Here is a 21,188-nt window from a genome sequence, read left to right on the forward strand (position 1 = left end):
GCACCACACCTTCTTATACAACAGTAGGAACTTCTACAACTAGAACTTGTTGAACCACACTTTGACCCACATTATAACCTTCTTGCATGGCATTTTCACCCATCACATTTTCACCCTCATCAACAACTGGAACTTGTTGAACCACACTCTCTTGAGTACCTATAGTTGGAGTATTATTCCTAGTTTTTGCAGAACCAATCCTCCCACCACCTCTCCTTGTGCACAACTTCTTCCTAGGTACATCAATACTATTTCTCTTAAATCTTTTAGAACCTGCATGTTGCTGATGTTTTCTTGGACTCATCCTCAATGTGTTATGTTTTCTTGGACTCCTCCTCATTATGTTAGATCATGAAGCTTGACTTGGGACATTTGGTTGACCAGGGCTTGTAGTATTGTTTTCTCTCATTCTCGCATTTAGTGACTGGTTAGGAACAGATACATGTGGGATGAGATGATTTCTTGGCCTTCCTGTCTGTTTTGGTGGGGGAGGCACATATTGTTTTCTCTCATTCCTACATGCCCTCTTGTTATGACCATATTCCAAACAATTACCACATCTAGTAGTTCTTGCAACCTTCACTTTTGTTGTTAAAAACATGCTCTCCTTCTCACTGGCATGCCTCTTTCTTTTGGTAGCAGGCCTACCAGGCATCCTCCTAGACATTGGAGGCAATGTCTTAATGTACTCTGTTTGGGCCCAAAGATTGCTTCCATTAACAAGTTCAATGTTTGTTGAGTAACATTGCCTAAATTTCTCTTTAGAGAAGTATGCATTGATGTATGCATTTGGTGTTTGATGGATACAATTAATTGCTGCATTTGCATGCACACAAGGGATGGCAGCCAAATCCCACACCCTACATGAACAAGTCATATCATCTAAGTCCACCCTATAAATGTAACAACCTCTTCTGGCCTCAAACACATGCCCTTGACTATGAATTATTCCCCATAACCTACAATCAAGTATCTAGTTAGTAACAATACTTAATGATTAAGACAAGTTTTAGAAAGCATAAAATAGTACCTCATATTTTTCCGAAACCTATTCATTTTTTTTCAAAATTTTTGGACAAAAATTTGAATTCCACTTTTCACTTTCCTCATTCATGTAAGCAAACCTGTCCATGATATAAATCCGTATCTCTTCAAGCATGATGATCAAAGGTTTTTTCCTAGCATCCAATATTATTGAGTTGAAGCACTCTGAGATCCCATTCTCATCTGCTTCACATGCATAGCTTGATCCAAAATAGGCTCTATACCATGTTTCTGGTTGCTTTGACATCAAGTATTCATATGCAGAAGGGTTCAATTTCTTAATGCGTTCCATATGCCTTTTGAAGTCACCTTGTGTGCAACTCATAGAGGCAGCCCAAAACAGCTTCTTATATTCCAAACATGTGAAAGCCTTTCTAAAGTTGGCATAAATGTGCCTAGCATAATTCCTGTGTTCAACATGAGGCAATATACCTTTCACAGATTCAAGTAGACCCTACACGGCAATCATTTAATTAGTTTAATAGAGGAAAAATATGTAATAAGATAATTATGCAATTAAGTGGAGGACAAGTATGTAAATTTTTACCTTGTGTTGATCTGATATCACTACTAAACCTCTTCCACTATCAATATCTAAATCATCCCTTAAAAGCTCAAGGAACCATGTCCAGTTAGCCTTATTCTCAACATCTACAACAGCCCAAGCAATTGGGTAGACCTGATTATTGGCATCTTTACCAATGCCTGTCAACAAATCACCATTTACTGCTCCCTTTAGAAAGCACCCATCCAAACCAATAACTCTTCTACACCCTCTTTTACAGCCTTCACATATAGCTTTGAAACCAATATAAAACCTATGAAAATAGTTTATCCCATATGGATTGACAGTTACACACACCTTACATGTAGAGCCTGGATTGGATCTTAACAACTATTGTGCATAATCCCATATCCTGGCATAATGTTCAGTCAATTTACCTTCAATTAGCTCCTTGGCCCACTTCTTTGCCCTACGACATTGGCCTATAGACACAACACACCTAAACCTTTGTCTGATGTCAGTAATCATCTCCTTAAGCTTCACCTTAGGTTTATTTGCAATTTCAGTTATGTAGTGTCTACCTATCCATTCAGGAGTAACCATAGAGCCAAGTTTGAACTTCCTACCACAAACATGAGTAGCTTCTAAAGTCTTGATTTGAATAGATCTTTCATTGAACATCTATGAGGCATATAGTCTGAAAGGGCAACCATTATCCTCATTTCTTTTCCCACATCTTACAAGTATTCTTGTATTGTCACACTTCTCAAAGTAGAGTTGATACCCATTGTGGACTACGTAGTTTTGGATACAAAACTTCAGCTGTGTAACATTCTAAAAAATATCACCAAGTTTTGGTTCCATTTTGTCCCATCTTGTTTTTGGATCATGTATTATGTACTTGTTTATCACCTGTTCTTGCTCTTTTTCATCTTCATCACTTTGCAAGTCACCACCATGATACACTTGTGCTCTTACATCATTAGTCAAACTAGAGTTTCTAATATTTTCATCAGTTTGTAACACATTAAGAAATGCATCCTTACACTTGTCCAATGGAGTAACGAACTCTTCGTCTGGTTCATGATCCATGTAGATGCCATGAAGCTCAAAATCCATCTCATTAAGACCAGAGAAAGGCTCGCGTAAACCAAAAAATGGGTCTGTGTTGCCTTCGTCTTTTGAATCCCAATCCATCATAACAACCTGAAAAAACACACATTATCGTTTAACCTCTGAAGAACAAAGAACTGTAATAACACAATCTTCAAAGAAATTACACATACCCTGTGAAATCGACTCTCCAATAACCTAATCTTCTTCAAAAATCCCTAATTTTGCGATAAATGATGTCGATTTTCTGAAGGATTCTGAGAAAGTATACATTTACGTGCAAAAGGTTGAGATAAGGTGATGGGTACACAGACGTAATGTCCGTGCCAACTCCTCAATTAAGTGCCAAATCAACACATGGGTAACCGGCTACTAAGGGTCCAACCTGTTAAATGAGATATTTGATACATTTAGTGAAAGTATCCAACTTTAATACCCCAAAAACTCATCCAAGGGTAAAAACGATATTTTTTGAAAAACTTAAGGGCTTTTGTGACAATTTCCCATAAAGAACATTTATATAATTTTTGTGTTTTTTCAAGTTGTAATAAGATATTTTGAAATAACAATCCACCTTTGGAAAGTAACTGGGTCGGGTCAAGGCGGGGATTGGGCCATTGGCCATACCCTTTGGCCTTTGGATGGCGGCCAATTAAAAACCATTCGTGAAATTTGCTCCCAGCAACTAGAAAATAAATCTTCGTTCGATCAGAGTTTCAAAGAACGAGAAGATCACCATGGATGATGAAGAAAGAGGGCCAAGGTTAAGCAAGAGATTCTCAGACAAAACTGCCGATGGAGAAGTTGATTACAAAACTAAGTCGGGAACTGCTTGGTCTCATTCTTACCTTAATCAAAAGCCATGGCATCCTCTCTCCTACCCTAACCAACGCCGCAAATGGATTGCGGAACAGACTAACGCCCAACAAGAACGTCGTGCCGAAGAAGTTGCCCGTGAGGTAATTCTAGGTCAATTCACTATTTATTGAAACATTTGTTCAATTTCCCCAATTACTCATCTGTCGGATTGCTCCAGATTTATCCCTAATGCGCATAACCTCCTGTTTTGTAATGGTTTCGTCACGCAGTATGCTCAAGAACAGGAGTTTTTCCGCCAGGCTGCCCTTGTTTCAAAAAAAGAGAAGGAAAAAGTGAGGTTTCGCATCTGTTTTCCATTGTTTAGAATATTTGTGAGCTTGAAGTTTGATAGAGTCTTAGGTTTGATTTCATGTTACATTTGTTTATCTGACTTAATTTTAATTGACCTGCAAATTTGAAGATGGAGATGATGAAAGCTGTTAGCTTCATGTATATCCGACCACCTGGTTATAATGCTGAAAGCGCCAAAGCTGCAGAGATTGCTGAGGAGAAGAAAATTCAGGAACCCTCACAAGATCCACGTTCAGAGGACACAGAGGCAGCCCATATGTAATTGATTATGTCTATGCTTATCATATTACTGATTGCATTTCAATGATTTTCCAATATAAAATAACTTATAGCTATGCTTCTGTTGCAGGTTGCAAAATCCAATTCCACCCGATGATCAAAAGAAGAAGCCAAGACCTAAAGATGTTTTTGGTCGTGTCCTACCAACAGAAGAACAATTTGAAGCCCTTAAAAATGCCCCAAAGTTCGTATCCTGAGTATTGCAGATTGTGTAATAGAAATGAAATGACAACATTTTTTTTCAGGCTAGAGACGGGTGTAGCTGGAAGGGCAAGGCCATTTGGAATTGAAATAAGGAATGTAAAATGTGTGAGATGTGGAGCTTATGGGCACCAAAGCGGTGATAGAGAATGTCCATTGAAGGATGCTATAATGCCTAATGAAGAAAGCCGATTGAAAAGAGATGATCCGTTAACTGCTATTATAGCTCAAACAGAAGCATCTGAGGTGATTATATTTTAAATTTTTAGCATAATAGGTCCTATCTTTTATAATCACTGTAAAGGATTCTGATATGTAAATTCATTTTGCTTTGCAGCCTCTTAAGTGGGAGTTAAAACAAAAGCCTGGAATGAGTCCACCTCGTGGTGGGTTCAGACCAGATGATCCAAATCAGCAGATTGTTGCAGAGGATATATTTGATGAATATGGAGGTAAGCTTAACTGTAAACTAAATAGTAAATTCCACACACACACACACATGTAGCTTATATTAGAGTTATATTGTATAGAATATTGATATCCTGTGTACTACTATGTGTAGGGTTTCTTGGTGAGTCGGTTATCCCTGATCTGCTAGCTAACTTCTCTACAAGCAAGCATAAGAAGTCTAGTGGCAAGAGAAAACACAAACACAAACACAGAGACAAAGCACGCTCACCACCAACGATTAATCATCATAAACACAATTTGTCTGATGATGATGGTGGTGGAAGGAGGTTAAAGAAGAGTAAAAGTGAACAGAAGAAGAAGAAGAAACAAATACAGCCTGAATCAAGTTCATCAGAAGATGATGATAGGAGTAGGAGGAGAAAAGGGAGTGGACATAGGCGGCGTGAAAGTTCAGACTCTGATCAGCAACAAAGATATGGAAGTCGACACTGTAGCCATCATCACCGCCACCGTAGACGTGCTGATTCATCACATTGAGATTGTACACTTGTTTGACATTTTTTTTTCTTTTTTGTATTTTTATGACATTACTAAGGTATTGTTTATTTTTATAAAAGAGTTTAATGTAGACAAGATTTAGGGGTTCTTTCCTTTTTTTCCTGTTAAGTTATCCCTTTTCCCCGTTAAGTGAAGTCCTGTAGGAGTAAATTGGATGAATGAATATTTGGATAAAATTGGATAACAAGGTCTAAGATATATAGTCTATAGTCTGGATCGAATAAACTGGTTGAATGAGACTAAATAATCATTTTATGGTTGCATTCATTCCACAAACAAGCGGGGACAAAAAGGTAAAGAGTTGGTGTCTGAAATCATTATGTTAAGTTTTTTTGATTTAACTGTTTTTTTCTTGGGAAAAAAAGATAAAGAGTTGGTGTTTGAATTCATCATGCTAAAATTTTTGATTTAATGATTTTTTTTATTGGAAAAAAGGTAAAGAGTTGGTCTCTGAATTCGTTAAGTTAGGTTTTTTGATTGAATGGTTTTCTGATTCAATCCATTAAGTCAATTTGTCATGATTTTATACCGTTGCATTCCACAAGAAGTGTTGGGGTCTTTTTAACATTACTGTAACGATGAGGGTGTATTTGCAATTTAAACATAAACCAGGGACTCGGGGAGGAAGGGAAAAAGAGATGCTGGGTCAAAAGCTCAAACTCATTAAGTTTAGTACTAGTCTTCCCTCCATTTTCGTCAGGGTCTAGGGTTTTACTGGAGTGTTGCGAAACTCAAGAAATTTTGCAAGCAGCTAAAGTTGAAAAATGGCGTGGTCGATTCGGGCTTTCCATCAAGGTTGCAGAGTTTTGATGGCAGCCGCCAACAGCTCCACTACCGCCACCGCCACCGCCGCTGCACCCAAGCGTGGCCGCCCCGCCGGTATTCTCAAAGTCGTTCCAGTATCTCAACCTCTTGGAGAGTTTCTCGGCGTCTCTGAAGTTTCTCGAACCGACGCTGTGAAGAAAGTTTGGGGCTACATCAAGAGTAATAACCTACAGGTTCGTGATTCCAACTTTATCATTTCTTTACACTCTGTGATCTTCGTGTAATTTTCGTATATATATTACATGAAAGAGGATCAGTAACTTAAGGTTTGTAGAAAGTTTACACCTTGTGCTCAAGGCTTGTTACAACCACAGGCTTGCATGTTTCTTTCCTTTTTGGTTAGGGGAAGGAATGAATCGAATTTATTGGGGATTTGTTGGCTTGAAATTGTCTAGTAATTGCTTCCTTACAGCTTAAAAGTGATTAGTTCATCAATTCAATATGGATTATATAATGTATGTCCGTATCTTTCCATGAAATTAAGACATTTTATTATTAGTCAAATAGATTTTTAAACGTTTATTCCCAATCAAATATTGCAACTTGAAGGGTTTGCTGAATTCTGTTGTCATATCATTGTGCAGAACCCATCGAACAAGAAGGAGATTTTGTGTGATGCCAAATTGAAGACAATATTCAATGGGAAGGACCAAGTTGGATTCTTGGAGATTGCTAAGTTATTATCCCAGCATTTTGTCAAGTCTAGCTAGCTGATGCTGTTATGGTAATGAATGACAATAATACCCTTTATTTCAAAATGTTACATGGTTTCTAGGTGGTTTTTGGGTGTTGGTGGATTCTAGGGTGTGACACTCAAGTCACAACCTTGTGTTTTGTATGTTAATGTGCTACATTTGAAGTTACCAATGTGGCTTTAAAAAAAAGAATCTAAAACCAAAGGCATATGTAGTGTACTTATCAATTTTGCTACTTATAAACCTTTATCTGTTTACAACTAACTCACAAGTATTTATCACTTCCTTAGAACTTAATGAATCCTAGATTCATTTTGAAGTTCAAAGGCTCAAACACATGAAGATTTCGTCCCTTATGCATCAATTCCATAATAATCCTCTAATTTTGGTGTTAGGGTTATACCTTCGATTCCATAATAATCCTCTAATTTGGAGTATACTTTGAAGATTTCGTCCCTTATGCTTCCAAATCGATAAATTTGCCTCTAAAAACTCAAGAAGGAACCATGTTCTCATCTTAAAACACATTGGTTATGTAACTCTAATGCGACTTCTTGATAGCTTCCAAGCCATGTAAACCGTCGATTTGGCCATTTTTACCCTTCTCGACCCACAATAGCAACCTAGTTTGCGCTCAACTTTTAGCGACATTTGTATACTTTTAATGCACATTTGTACTCTTCAATTATTTTTAACCACTTGGAACGCTTTATACTTGCTAGCTATTTCACTATTTGTGTACAATGTTCATTTGTTTTGAGGATAAAGTGATAAACTACATAAATCATCCTTGTGGTTATGTGAAATTTACAAATCAGGTCATAAACTTGATTTTTTAACCTTTACAAGTCTTGAAAATAAAACCAATATAATCCACTTCCTTCCTTTGGGTATAACCATTTGACCACAATATCCTGCAATTAGCTTCGATTTAAAAATAACATTATACTTTGTAAAAGACTAAACTTCTATAAAGCATGTAGCAAAAACTCCAACAAACTTAAAACATTTTAAATAGCAATATGTTTACAGTTTTCTAATCAACCATCAAAACATAAGTAACATATAAATCTTTAGCCACATTTCCATCTCTTGTAGTAAAAAAATATACTTCGACAATATCCACACCCCCTGCAAAAATTTGACGAATATTGTGTGGTTTGTGAGTTCATGATTTATGTATAAAGGAGCAACTAAGGAAGCGAGGCTGGGTGTTAGGCTGGTGGGTACACCCCACATGGTTGTGTGATAGCCACGATAACACCGCCTCACCCTGTAAAAATTATGCAGGCAAGCCACTCATTGTGGAAATTAACCAAGAATCACCTTTCTCTCTCTCTCTCTCTCTCTCTCTCATATATATATATATATATATATATATATATAATTGAACTACATCTACAAAACAATATTCTCTTCAAATATTTTCCAAAATGGATTTAAACAATTTAGCCAACAACACCATCCCTAACATGCACAAGTAATCAATTGTGGCTAATAACTTCAAATACATCCACCATATGTTACATATGTTAGAAATAGTGTCCAATGTCATTAAATATTTTTAATAATATTTCTATTAATAGCAAAGTATTTTGGATTGTCATCAAAATCCAAATGCAATAATCTAGAAGCTTATGGAGATATGATGGGGATAGTTTTAGAGAGTCCGTGATAGGGATAAGGCAGATTTTGAATTAGATAAGGATTATCCTGAAGAGTTTGATTGTCTTAAGGATTTATCTATTGCATATAAATAGACTGTTAGTTTCCAATGTCTCGCTGTTGATTCCCTTTTTAAAAATCGTCCACATCTCTCCCTCTCTCTTAGAAGTCAAAAAATCATAATCTCTCTCTTAGGGTCAGTGATTTTCGATTATACCTTCCTAAGGGGTTTTCCTTATTGGCTTTTGGTGTTTGTATCTGACTACATTAGAAGGATTCTACTTTGGGTCCTTCATTCATTGCAAATTCCGTCATTCATAAGGTCTCAATCGAAGAAGCAAGAGGTTAGTATTCTTCTTTTAATATGTGTTTGAAAGTACATTGTTATAACTAGTAAAACCTAGATTTTAGGATGCATGCACACTTAGGTAATTTTTGTTTGTTGCCATGATTAAGTGTATTGATGCCAATAAAACTCAATACCATAAACATATTTGGTTTTGATTCTCCCACATTGTTTAACCAACTACAAGTTTGGCGCCCCTATCTTCTCACCTAACCAATTTCAATTTCAAGGCTTCCAAACGTATTACCATCGCAAAACCTAATCCCACCTTATTTCCTAACTTCAATGCTTTTCCTGAAACCCAACCCACAACAAGCCGAAACTCGAATATGTTTTGGAAACTCATCTCTCAACCCACTCAAAACCTAAGCATGTAGCCAAACAATCCTAACAAAGAAGAAAAGGTAGGAAACCGTTTCAATTGTGGACAACCAAGGAAGAAATAACATTGGCCAAATTTAACCTATCAAAGGACACATCGACCGATAATTCACAAGCGGGTCAATATTTATGGAAACAGTTAGAAAAGTTTTCATCGGGAACGGGGTGTGGCGAATAGCACAAAAAATCCAACTTATCACCAAGTATCGAGAGATGAACAAAGCAGGGACGAAGTTCAGCGATTTGTACAATAATCTAAAAATTACAACGATAAAGTGATCAATCAAACGAAAACATTTTCGTCGCGACACTCAAAATCATCATGATCCAGGTTCTACCGTGTTCTCTGAAATGGCTCGAAGTGGAGGCATTACACAAGAAACCGGTGGCTCGAAAAGAACGAAAGCATCTAACTTAGCTTACACAACTTCATCGGATACTCGAGTCATATTCAACCTTGAAATTCAAGAAATAACATGCCCGAATAAAGCGAAAACGAAAGGGTGTTTATCTAGTGTAGCGAGATATCAACAAAACGAACATTTAGAGAAATTGAGAGTTACATTCCAACAATATAATTTGATTTTGACGTGTATTTGGAGTTTGATAAAGAAAATCGGCTAAAAAGCAAAAGTGCATGAAGAAAAACGACAAACACGCTACGAAAAACAACCACAAAGACACAAAAAAAAAAAAAAAAAATAGGCTTGTTTTAATTATTTTATGTATTTTTAGTATTTTAGTTTTGAATTTATGGAAAATATCGTGTTCTTTATTTATTTATTTTTTAAATTTCTTTATATGTTTTACTAAAAAAGGGTAAGAGTTGTTATCATTTCTAAGGTGAGAGGAGAGTTCATTTCTAAAGGTGAGGGGAGAATGTGGAAAAATAATGTGATGGTGATTTAACAGAACAAATAAAATATTTGGTGAAACTATACCTTTAGTTTCTTTCACAATAGACCTATTTGAGCGTTTTCCCATTTCTAAAAGTTCATGAAATTTGAAAAAACTATTGTTTTGAGCTTTTTCAAATATCTTGTTAATTACCAAGCTATTTCCTTGAGACTCTTCAACAATTTGGTGGAACTAATAGTTTTTCTACAGATTAGAAATTCATAATGACATAATAGTCCTATAAATAAACAACATAAAAAAGGTCTTCTATTATTGTTAAGACAAATTAAGTCTTTTTTTTCACTTTAAAGTTTTCATGATAAAACTTTCATAATGCACTTAGACCCCCTTGCAGAATCATAGGGGCAGCACCACTAACGGGTCTAAGGGACAGAGCCCCTAATAGTGGTCGATGAGTACCGCCCCAAAAGGTCTTCAAAATTTTAAATTGGAATCATAGTGGAAAATTCAGATTTTAATAGGTAATTATGGTAAATTTGGCAAAACTTGTCGGTCTTGGAAACCATTGATTATGTCATTAATTTTTGGACTACTTAACTAATTTGGAAGGCGGAAACCTTGATTGTCAAGTATAAATAAGACTCTTCTCTTTGAGCCAAGACACACCCTTCTCAGCTCTTATTTTTCTCTGACGACCTCGTAATTTTTCTAGCAATTTAACTTATGTTTTTCTGCCCAGATCTGTAAGTGTCTATGAATTTTTTGTAACCAAAACATATAGAATATCAGAAATGTGAACCTATGCGATCTATCAGAAATTCGGATCTCTACCACAACCCTTCTAAGCCCTAACGTGTTATGCCTCTCTCATTCTCTATTTTGACATTTGTGTCATGTCAAGACCACCTTATTTCCTATCAATATTTCATAGAGTAAATTACACGAATGGTCCCTATGGTTTAGGGTAATTTGCATGTTTGGTCCCTAACTTATTTTTTTAACTCGGAAGGTCCCTAATGTTTATTTTTGTTACACGTTTGGTCCCTGTCTTACCTAAAATGACTTTTTTGCCCTTGATTTTTTAATTTATTTAAATAAACACACCCCCAACCCCACTCCCCTCACCTTACCTTACATACACCATAATTTTTAGCTATTTAAATAATAGTCTTTTTAGGTAAAATAGAGACCAAGCGTGTAACAAAAACAAATACTAGGGACCAAGCGCGTAACAAAAACAAACAGTAGGAACCTTCCAAGTTAAAAAAATAAGTTAGAGACCAAGCGCGCAAATTACCCTAAACCATAGGGACCATTCGTGTAATTTACTCTATTTCATATAAATGCTCAATGTACACTCCTTTTATGCATATTCTCAACATGGAAAAGAGACAAGGCATCAAGGAATGATTATGGCGTGGCTCCATCCTAGTCAGAGTCAATGAGCGCGACCACTTTGCTAGTCGTTGGGGTGTTCCTTTCGGGCAACGCCGTGTAGGTACATGTACAATTGCGGAGGCATGCACCTAGCCTTAGTCTTAGGTGGGGTAGAGCCGTGGAGCCATATAGGGCTTACTATATTTAACACAAAAAATAACTTAAAAAAAATAAAAGAAACATAAAAGTAGAGAAGTCATTTTTTATATCAGATGGGACAAATACCATAACAAAAATCAAACTTAAAGACCAAGACCATTAGCTGTGAAAAAAAAAAAAATTACTAGACTTACAACTTTGACTGCCATAACAAAAATCCATTTGATTTCTTTGCATTTTCATATTAATCGTATCGGTTATCTTTTCCTTTGCTTGCGAAGCAATTCCATTTCAGGCTTCCAGCTGACATTTTATATACTCTCACTTGAGCTCAAAGCAAAATCACACAATCCTTCAAAAAGATAGCAGAAAAATGAGCGCTACTGATCACTCAAATGAAGAAGAACGCTTCGACATCCTCACTAAAACTGGTCAAAAAACCGGTATCTCCAAACCCAGGTCAGATTTCATAATTCTTTTCTACAGTTTTTGATTTCATAACTGTTTTCATCTTCGAGGTGGACTACATTTGAAAGGGTTCTATAATATATGTTTCTAGGGCTTCCTGATCATGCTAGAACTCCCAGGGGTGTTTGGATGTGTGTCAAAACTCTAAACTTATTATTGTGATTTGAAGTTCAATATCAATGTTAGAGTGTTCGGGAAACTGATTATGATTCCGATTGTTGATTAGTTAAGGTCAAAATAATCAGATGTTGAGATTAATTTGAAATCACCCAGCCATCCCTCTAAGTCACAATTACTGTTTAATCTACCTTGTACAGAGGAGCTGTTCACAGAGATGGGGATTATCACCGAGCTGTTCATGTGTGGATTTTTGCTGAAAGTACACAAGAACTTCTTCTACAGAAACGGGCTGACTGCAAGGATTCATGGCCTGGATTATGGGATATCTCTAGTGCTGGTCATATATCTGCTGGGGATTCATCTCTTATCACTGCCAGGTAAATTATTGAACTCTCATGGAAGCAAATTTTGGATCTAATCATTGATATAAGTAACTAATTCACTGTTATATGTTTATTGTTTGCAGGAGAGAGCTTCAAGAAGAGCTTGGTCTGACACTCCCAAATGATGCCTTTGAATTACTTTTTGTTTTCCTGCAACAGAGGTAGACTTTACTCTCTTATTAACATGTTTTTCATTAAGCTACAGAGATTAAATGTTCTGATTATCATTCCATGATTTGCTATCGTTATAAATTTGTAATTGCAGTGTCACAAATAATGGTAATTTCATTAACAATGAATTCGATGATGTTTATCTCGTTACAACAGTATCCCCAATTCCCTTGGAGGCTTTTACTCTTCAGGTGATGTATAATTCAATCATTGTTTATTTTGGGAATATATACCAAAATTTTATAAAGTTGTTATTGAAAATTTAAAATCTAAACATGTTTTTGTTCCATTTCTTTCAGGAATCTGAAGTTTCTGCTGTTAAGTATATCTCCATTGAGGAGTATAAGCAAGCCCTTGCTAAAGAAGATCCTGAGTATGTTCCCTACAGTCTAGAGGGGCAATATGGTCAACTTTTTGACATAATTATGAAAAGGTACCATTGCAATGTGGAATCACCAAGTTTGGATCTTCAAAAGAAGCTCAATCGTTATGCTCCTATCTCGCTTACTGCAGAGGTTGTATAATTGTATTCTCACTTTAGCATCAATTTTACTACAATATGAATTATTTTTTTTAATATGAATATCTTTATTCTTTTTCCACAGTTGACCGGTTTGACCAAGGAGGACAAGGAAGCATTAGTGTTACTCATTCATGCTGCAAGAATGATGGATGATATTTTCCATCAGCAGGTTTTGTTCAGCAATCCATCTCTAAGAGAATGGTTAAAGGGGAATGCTCATAAGTCTCATTTTGACAAGTTGAAATGGAGTTATTATTCAGTAAACAAAAGCCCATGGTAAGACCCTGTTCTACAAGTACCTTATAAGACCACTCATCATATCTTTGGTATTTGTGTAAATTAAGGTTATTTGGTTTTGTAGGTCTTGCCTTGATGAAAATGAAGCATTTTTGACGACTGCAGACTCTGCCATTAGATTACTTCCGGAATCAACAAAGCCGATTCCAGGGTGGAATGGAATTGAATACAAGGCTGCCTTTCCCTTGAAGAAACCACCTGGTGCGAATTTCTACCCTTCAGACATGGATAAAATGGTAAAGTTTTTTTACTTTTACAAAAGTGGCAAAGTTGTAAATTATTGCTTGTTGACTCAGAGCTTTCTTTTTGAATTAGGAATTTGAGTTGTGGACAAAAGGGCTTTCAGGTGATGAAAAACAAGATGCAGCTGGATTTTTCAGTGTTATTAAAAGGCATAGTGATTTGCATTCCAATAATAAAGTTACTCCTTCCAGTGATCTCTATAGCATTCCTTATTCTCAAGAGTATTCTGCAATTCTTGCAAAAGCTGCTGAATTATTGCATAAAGCAGGTGATTTGACAAGTTCACCTAGGTAAGAAAAGAACAGTGTTTGCTAAATTTTTTAGACTCCATGTTATAAGAAAGTAAAAGTGTTTTAATGTCATTTATGGTTTTATAGTTTGAAGAAACTTCTACATAGCAAGGCTGATGCTTTCCTTTCAAATGACTATTATGACTCGGATATAGCCTGGATGGAGTTGGTTAGTTGCTAATTTTTTAGAGTAAATTACATTTTTAGTCCCTGAGTATAGTTCATTTTTTCAGTTTTGGTCCCAAAAAGTTTTCTCTTGCAATTTTGATCCTTATTTGAGGTTTTTATAATATTTTGGTCCCTGTTCCAAGTAAAATGACTATACTTTTGTGACCAAAATTGCAAAAATCAGCTATGCTCAGGGAGCCAAAAATAGTCATTTCACTTCGAACAGGGACCAAAATTGTTACAAGAACCTCAAATAAGGGCCAAAATTGCAAGATAAAACTTTATAGGACCAAAATTGCAAAAATCAGCTATACCTGAAGACCAAAAATTAGATTACTTTTTTTTTAAACCCGATTATAAAATGGGTCGAAATTGCCACCTCCAGGACCTTGTCACATATATAATAATGAATCAAAAGTTTAGCATAATCAAGTTTAAATCTTCATTCACTAATAAAAAAATTAGTTTGTTCAGTATTTAAATGTTTTTTTTAATAGTGTACATCTTTCTTGTTTTAAAGGATTCTAAGGTGGATGTTACTATTGGCCCATATGAGACTTATGAAGATGTACTATTCGGATACAAGGTATTATATATAGTTTTTGTTATATTTACAATCTTTTTGGTTTTAGTACATGTTCTTTGTGTTGATTTTTTGTTATATTTACTAAGAAATAATGTTTTTAAAAATCTTTCTTAGGCCACATTTGAGGCGTTTATTGGAATTCGGGATGATAAAGCAACTGCTCAAGTTAAACTGTTTGGAGACCATTTACAGGTGCAATTTTAGATTAAACCTTAATTTATTTTTCCTGTATATCCAATTAATTAAAATTATGTAGATTTTGGAGCAAAATCTTCCATTGGACACCATTTATAAATCATCAGAAGTAATATCCGCACCTATACGTGTCGTGCATCTTGTTTATAATTCAGGGGTGAGTCTTTTTAAATTACAATTTGTTTTTTTTTTTTAAATTTTGATATTAGTCATTAAACAAAATGATTTAAAAGATTAATAATGTAATTGCAGGATGTGAAGGGTCCTCAAACAGTTGCATTTAATCTTCCAAATGATGAGCGAATAGTAAAAGATCGTGGCACATCAATGGTGATGCTGAAGAATGTTTCTGAGGCTAAGTAATTAAATACATTCTTTTACTTTTTCTTTTTTTTTTTCTACTACCTACATTACATATATTCTTAAAATTTATCTATTTATTTTGAAAACAGGTTCAAGCTTATTCTGCAGCCTATAGCTGATGTATGCATTATTAAAGAACAACGGGAACTTGTTGACTTTGACTCTTTTTTCACTCACACAATTTGCCATGAGTGTTGTCATGGGATAGGACCACATACAATAACACTTCCAGATGGTGAAAAGTCAACTGTGAGATTGGTGGGTTTCTTTTTCTTTTTATTTTTACCAAATTTAATAATCTTTATAAAATTATAATCGATTTATATGAATCAACAAACAGGAGCTACAAGAACTCCATTCAGCTTTGGAAGAAGCCAAAGCCGACATTGTTGGTTTGTGGGCCCTAAAATTTCTTATTGATAAGGTCAGCAGTTTGTTGATATATATATTTTTTAATTAATATATTAATTTGTGTAAAGTAAATTTGAAAATGATGAAAAGTTGACCATTGGGTTGACCAGGGTGTGCTTCCAAAGAGCCTGGTGAAGTCAATGTATGTTTCTTACCTTGCAGGTTGCTTCCGGTCTGTACGTTTTGGGTTAGAGGAAGCTCATGGGTACTCCACTCGATTTCTTTATATATTAATCTGATTATTTTTTTTTACTTCTTAATTAATTATGTTGAAAATTTTTGTTATCAGAAAAGGTCAAGCTTTACAATTCAACTGGTTATTTGAGAAAGGGGCATTTGTTTTACATCCTGATGAAACATTTTCTGTAGACTTCGATAAGGTAGCGTGGGTTTTCTTATCATTTATAAAATATAGATCAAGTTTCTATGGGGTGATAATGAAAAATTACTTTTGACTTTTTTTTTACTGGTTTGATAAATGATAGATTGAAGATGCAGTTGAGGGGTTAAGTAGGGTTATACTAACAACACAAGGAAAAGGGGATAAAGATGCTGCTCGACAACTTCTTACAAAATACTGTGTCATGACACAGCCTTTAAAACTTGCTTTGAAAAAACTAGAAATGGTTCAGGTGAATTACTTAACATGTATTTACTACTATTTAGTAATATATAACTTTAATTATCCCTTATATTTACTCCTTATTTTATTTTGATTTGTATTTTGCAGGTTCCAGTGGATATAATACCGGACTTCCCAGTTGCTGATAAATTGCTACAAGAGAAGTCATAAATTTTAATTTTTTTTTTTTAATTTTGTTGTTACTTGTACTTGTTGAAACCAACTTTTTGGCCAAAAGATAAAGTCGCTTGACTAGTTCTCATATTGTGAAAAATGAGATTTTACCATTGTTATCATTTAAAAATGTCCTTAGAAAGTTTGTCCTGTTCAAGAGCAAATGTCTGTCATTTTTTGCAACGTCAAAAAATTTAGCATTGAATATTAAAAGAAACATGGAACACCCATTTGGAAATGATATGTGGCTGTTAATGATTATATATTATTTTGTGATTTTTTTCGTAACAGTGTTTTGTTGATCAAATCTGATGGATTATGATGCCTATATAGATAATTAATTTTCCAAGGAGATGAATAATTAGAGATTTTACTCATACGTTTCTCTTATGATTGCATGTTTAATTTATAAACTTATAGCTTATGTGTAAGTTATAGAGTAAAGTGGATTTAATCCATTGAGTTATAACAAATGTTATATTCATGATATTACATATACTTATGTTTACCTTAAACTAAGATTTTACTCGCTGCATGTTGTGGCGACAGTAACATGTTTAAGTTGAATTTTGACGATTGTATTGATAAACGTTAGACACTGTTGGATCTGTTGGTAGATTAATATTAGGAGGTCGGTGCCACTGAATAACTTCGGTTTATACCGTCGAATGAAAATATATTATATGTGATAGAACTCATATGTAGGAAACTTATATAAAAATGAGCACGAAAACTGATACAACCCAGCAATTACCGGTCCAAGCGACAGCCCAACTTCCCCAAGCAGGAATACTCAATCGACCCAAAAGACCCATCAAGAAGCCTATCCGATTTCGGGAGTGAATCAACTTTGTTTACCAAGTCAAGGCAGTTAGCTAGGATGCTCTTTCTTTATTCTGTTTAGCATGTGTTCCTAATAATTGGGTTCCACTTCCAGGAGTAACCCACGTCTAGAGTAGTTGCTATTCCTTTTCTTTCCAGTAGTATTTAAGTAATGTAACCTTGGTTTTAATGACATTCAGAAAATTGCTCCAGTTATTGTTTCAGTTTCTAATTTCTTAGAGGTTGACCACCTCGAATACGGTTCATACCATTGGTGCTTTCATTCCTGATCTCGTCATTATGCCTCCCCGGAAAGATACTACAACCGATATCCCACCCAAACCAGAAACGAATGAACACCAACCTGATCATACCCAAGCACTACTTCACCTAGCCACTGCTACTAACACCCGACTCGATACCCTCTCCACCAACATCGCTAACCTAGTCAATCTCCTAACCACCCAGCACCTAAATCAACCACCCAACCCACCACCACCACCACCACCCAATCATCAACCACGACCACCAAAAATACAACTACATAACTTCGATGGATCCAATCCACTTGATTGGATTTTTCAAGCAGAGACCTACGTCACTTATTACAACATACCACACAACCAACGGATCACCCTCGCCGTCTTTTACTTCACAGGAGAAGCTTTGAGCTGGTACAAGCATCTTCATAGCAACAACCTTTTGGGCACATGGACAGAATTTACAAGAGATATCGAAACCCGCTTCGGACCATCCACATACGAAAACCATCAAGCTACCCTCTTCAAGTTGCGCCAAACCTCCACTGTTGCTGCTTACCAAGCAGAATTCGAAAAAATCTGCAACCGTGTCGATGGCCTTTCCGCCACTGCCCTCCAAAACTGTTTCATCTCAGGATTGCGTCTTGATATCCAATCCGAAATTGCAATACAACACCCACAAACCCTCCAGCAAACATATGGATTAGCCAAACTCATAGAAGACAAATTGAACAACAACCGAAATCGCTACAACTCCCTTTCACGCAACTCACCCTCATCCCACAACCAATACCAAAAACACACCACATCTCCACCACCACCATCATCACCCACAACCATTATGCCACCACCTTCCAAAAACTCTACACCACTCCCATTTACAAGGCTGTCACCAGAGGCAATCCAAAAAAGACGCGCTGAAGGTCTTTGTTTCAAATGCCCAGCCAAGTTCCATCCAGGTCACGTATGTGACCCACCTCAATTTCTTCTTATCGCTGAAAATGAAGAAACCGACGACACCATAACAGCCATTAGCGACACCACCGAGGTTACCAACCAGGCAGAACAAAATTCTCACCCCGACAGCCCTACACCTCCTCACTTCCTGTCACTTTCTGATGCAGCTTTCTTCGGTTTACAATCTCCACGAACACTCCGTGTCACCGGGTATATCAATGGTCACCCTGTAACCACCCTTGTGGATTGTGGAAGCACACACAACATCATTCAACCTCGTATTGCTGCCCTTATCAAAACAGAACCAAGCCCAGTCAACCCATTTCCGGTCATGGTTGGAAATGGCGAAAATTTGGAATGCAATGGGTTCTTTCCAAAAATACCCCTGGAACTCAACAAGACCACATTCACAGTACCACTATTTGTACTTCCTGTAGCAGGAGCAGACATCATTCTAGGCGTTGCGTGGCTCAGTTCCTTGGGACCATTAGTTGCAGATTTCTCCATCCCAAGAATATCTTTCACAGTCAATGGCAAGACATGCACTCTATAAGGAGAACCCCTGTCCACACCGGTATCGCCCAGTTCACTTCAGACCCTGATACGAAAAAAATCCATCGCCTCCCTCCACACCATGATTTTTCGTCACCAACCCCCACATCTCACCACCAGTAACCGACAACCACACACCAACCCCACAATCGAAAACCTACTAACCAAGTTCAAACAACTTTTTGATGCACCCCACAACTTACCTCCACCAAGGGACCATGACCACCACATACCCTAATTACCAAACACAAAACCCATCAACATCAAACCATACAGATATCCACATTACCAAAAAGAAATCATGACATCACTCATCACCGACATGCTCAAAGAAGGGGTCATACAACCAAGTCAAAGCCCGTACTCATCTCCAATCCTCCTTGTTCGAAAAAAAGATGGAACATGGCGATTTTGCGTTGACTATCGGGGTCTCAATGCCATCACCATTCGAGATCGTTTTCTAATACCAACAATAGATGAACTTTTGGACGAGCTGCATGGTGCCACCATATTTTCCAAGATTGATTTAAGAGCCGGTTACCACCAAATTCGCGTTTCACCAAACGACATACACAAGAATGCATTCAGAACAATCGACGACCATTATGAATTCAGAGTCATGCCTTTCGGCCTCGCTAACGCCCCGTCAACGTTCCAAGCAGCCATGAATGACCTTTTCAGATCGGTATTACGGAAGTTCGTGTTGGTTTTCTTCGATGACATCCTTGTCTACAGCCCTTCAATCGACGCTCACTATGAACACCTCCGGTTCGTATTCCATACACTAATAAGCAACCAATTCTACGCTAAAGCCTCCAAATGCATGTTTGCAGTACACGAAATACCCTTCTTGGGTCATATTATTTCAGCCAAAGGAGTTCAAGCCGACCCAGAAAAAATTGCCGTCATACAGGAATGGCCCACTCCCAATTCCTTTACCACATTACGAGCTTTCTTGGGCCTCACAGGCTATTACCGTCGATTTGTGCAATCATACGCCCACATAGCCTCTCCGTTAACAGACCTCTTAAAAAAACCTACCTTCACCTGGACCGACAAAGCCACAAAAGCCTTCACATCTCTGAAACAATCCATGACACACCTCTTAACCCTAGCCCTCCCAAACTTCACTGAAACCTTTGACATCACCACCGACGCATCTGGTGTCGCCATTGGAGCAGTACTCTCCCAACACGGCAAACCAATAGCCTTCTTCAGCAAGAAACTTTGTGATCGCATGCAAAACAACTCTGCTTACGTCCGTGAGTTATATGCAATCACAGAGTCCATAAAAAAATGGCGCCAATACCTATTGGGACAGAAATTCCGGGTATACACCGATCACCACAGCCTAAAGCATCTCCTCACTCAAACCATCCAGACACCTGAACAACACAAATGGTTAACCAAGCTCTTGGGATATGATTTCGAAGTGCACTACAAACCGGGCAAAGAAAACAACGTCGCAGATGCATTGAGTCGAATCGAAAGCCCAAAAATCTTAGCCCTCTCGAGTCCTATGGCTACCTGGTTACATGAATTAAGATCCTATTTTACCAACAACCCCGAAGGACAGAAATTGATAACACAACTGGAGCAACAACCATCATCACTTCCAAACCATACAATCCAAAACGGCTTGGTGTACATCCAAGGCCGATTATTTATACCTAACATACCACATGTTCGTTTTCTTCTTTTGCAGGAATTCCATACATCAACACTCGGAGGACACGGCGGTGTTAATGCAACAACTCGACGCCTTGCAGCTTCCTTTACGTGGCCAAAGCTCAAAAAAGATGTCGCTGATTTCATCCGCAAGTGCCCTACTTGTCAAACAACAAAGTACCCGACACGCAAGCCCTACGGTCTCCTACAACCATTACCCATACCCGCTCAAACATGGTCCGAAATCACAATGGATTTCATCACACACCTGCCACCATCCAATGGGAAAACAGCAATTTGGGTCATTGTCGACCGGTTATCCAAATTT

The 21,188-nt window shown here is 37.0% G+C and overlaps 4 protein-coding genes across 5 annotated transcripts; 3 read left to right on the forward strand and 1 right to left on the reverse strand.

Annotated features, from left to right (window-relative positions):
- Positions 1-349: 349 nt before the first annotated feature.
- Positions 350-2,230, reverse strand: LOC145059571 (uncharacterized). Its single transcript, XM_079007404.1, has 5 exons — positions 1,987-2,230; positions 1,592-1,830; positions 1,125-1,498; positions 1,031-1,048; positions 350-959 (listed from the first exon to the last, which is right to left on the reverse strand). Exons 1-5 carry the CDS (start codon positions 2,228-2,230, stop codon positions 350-352), a joined length of 1,485 nt encoding a protein of 494 aa, XP_078863530.1.
- A 1,101-nt stretch (positions 2,231-3,331) lies between these two features.
- Positions 3,332-5,369, forward strand: LOC145058904 (zinc knuckle (CCHC-type) family protein). 2 transcript variants are annotated; one of them, XM_079006786.1, is made up of 7 exons: positions 3,332-3,621; positions 3,751-3,813; positions 3,942-4,090; positions 4,182-4,295; positions 4,357-4,558; positions 4,650-4,764; positions 4,875-5,369. In XM_079006786.1, exons 1-7 carry the CDS (start codon positions 3,400-3,402, stop codon positions 5,258-5,260), a joined length of 1,251 nt encoding a protein of 416 aa, XP_078862912.1. In that variant the 5' UTR covers positions 3,332-3,399; the 3' UTR covers positions 5,261-5,369. The 2 variants fall into 2 exon arrangements, with proteins under 2 accessions (XP_078862912.1, XP_078862913.1); XM_079006787.1 differs by having other exon boundaries at positions 3,333-3,621; positions 3,699-3,813.
- A 584-nt stretch (positions 5,370-5,953) lies between these two features.
- On the forward strand, positions 5,954-7,005 carry LOC145059453 (SWIB/MDM2 domain superfamily protein). The gene is made up of 2 exons (XM_079007305.1): positions 5,954-6,279; positions 6,691-7,005. The coding sequence occupies exons 1-2, from the start codon at positions 6,046-6,048 to the stop codon at positions 6,814-6,816; spliced, it is 360 nt and encodes a 119-aa protein (XP_078863431.1). The 5' UTR covers positions 5,954-6,045; the 3' UTR covers positions 6,817-7,005.
- A 4,802-nt stretch (positions 7,006-11,807) lies between these two features.
- Positions 11,808-16,889, forward strand: LOC145057988 (nudix hydrolase 3-like). Its single transcript, XM_079005906.1, has 19 exons — positions 11,808-12,046; positions 12,373-12,552; positions 12,642-12,719; positions 12,824-12,920; positions 13,029-13,244; positions 13,335-13,528; positions 13,614-13,785; positions 13,865-14,082; positions 14,170-14,251; positions 14,771-14,836; positions 14,951-15,028; positions 15,093-15,188; positions 15,284-15,390; positions 15,484-15,652; positions 15,735-15,818; positions 15,916-16,010; positions 16,095-16,185; positions 16,291-16,437; positions 16,536-16,889. The coding sequence occupies exons 1-19, from the start codon at positions 11,961-11,963 to the stop codon at positions 16,596-16,598; spliced, it is 2,319 nt and encodes a 772-aa protein (XP_078862032.1). The 5' UTR covers positions 11,808-11,960; the 3' UTR covers positions 16,599-16,889.
- The last annotated feature ends 4,299 nt before the right edge of the window (positions 16,890-21,188 follow it).

This window comes from Lactuca serriola, chromosome 6, assembly GCF_051521515.1.
Source record: "Lactuca serriola cultivar US96UC23 chromosome 6, Lser_US96UC23_V15, whole genome shotgun sequence".
Lineage (NCBI taxonomy): Eukaryota > Viridiplantae > Streptophyta > Magnoliopsida > Asterales > Asteraceae > Lactuca > Lactuca serriola.

Excerpts from the sequence above, each read along its gene's own strand:
- LOC145059571 (XM_079007404.1), bottom strand. The coding sequence starts at position 2,230 with ATGTTCAATGAAAGATCTATTCAAATCAAGACTTTAGAAGCTACTCAT. Across the intron at positions 1,831-1,986 it reads GGCCAAGGAGCTAATTGAAG|GCTGTAAAAGAGGGTGTAGA; the intron begins GTAAATTGACTG and ends CTATATGTGAAG. Across the intron at positions 1,499-1,591 it reads TGATATCAGATCAACACAAG|GGTCTACTTGAATCTGTGAA; the intron begins GTAAAAATTTAC and ends ATTGCCGTGTAG.
- LOC145058904 (XM_079006786.1), top strand. The coding sequence starts at position 3,400 with ATGGATGATGAAGAAAGAGGGCCAAGGTTAAGCAAGAGATTCTCAGAC. Across the intron at positions 3,622-3,750 it reads CCGAAGAAGTTGCCCGTGAG|TATGCTCAAGAACAGGAGTT; the intron begins GTAATTCTAGGT and ends TTCGTCACGCAG. Across the intron at positions 4,765-4,874 it reads TATATTTGATGAATATGGAG|GGTTTCTTGGTGAGTCGGTT; the intron begins GTAAGCTTAACT and ends TACTATGTGTAG.
- LOC145059453 (XM_079007305.1), top strand. The coding sequence starts at position 6,046 with ATGGCGTGGTCGATTCGGGCTTTCCATCAAGGTTGCAGAGTTTTGATG. Across the intron at positions 6,280-6,690 it reads TCAAGAGTAATAACCTACAG|AACCCATCGAACAAGAAGGA; the intron begins GTTCGTGATTCC and ends ATCATTGTGCAG.
- LOC145057988 (XM_079005906.1), top strand. The coding sequence starts at position 11,961 with ATGAGCGCTACTGATCACTCAAATGAAGAAGAACGCTTCGACATCCTC. Across the intron at positions 12,553-12,641 it reads TCATCTCTTATCACTGCCAG|GAGAGAGCTTCAAGAAGAGC; the intron begins GTAAATTATTGA and ends TATTGTTTGCAG. Across the intron at positions 15,189-15,283 it reads ATCTTGTTTATAATTCAGGG|GATGTGAAGGGTCCTCAAAC; the intron begins GTGAGTCTTTTT and ends ATGTAATTGCAG.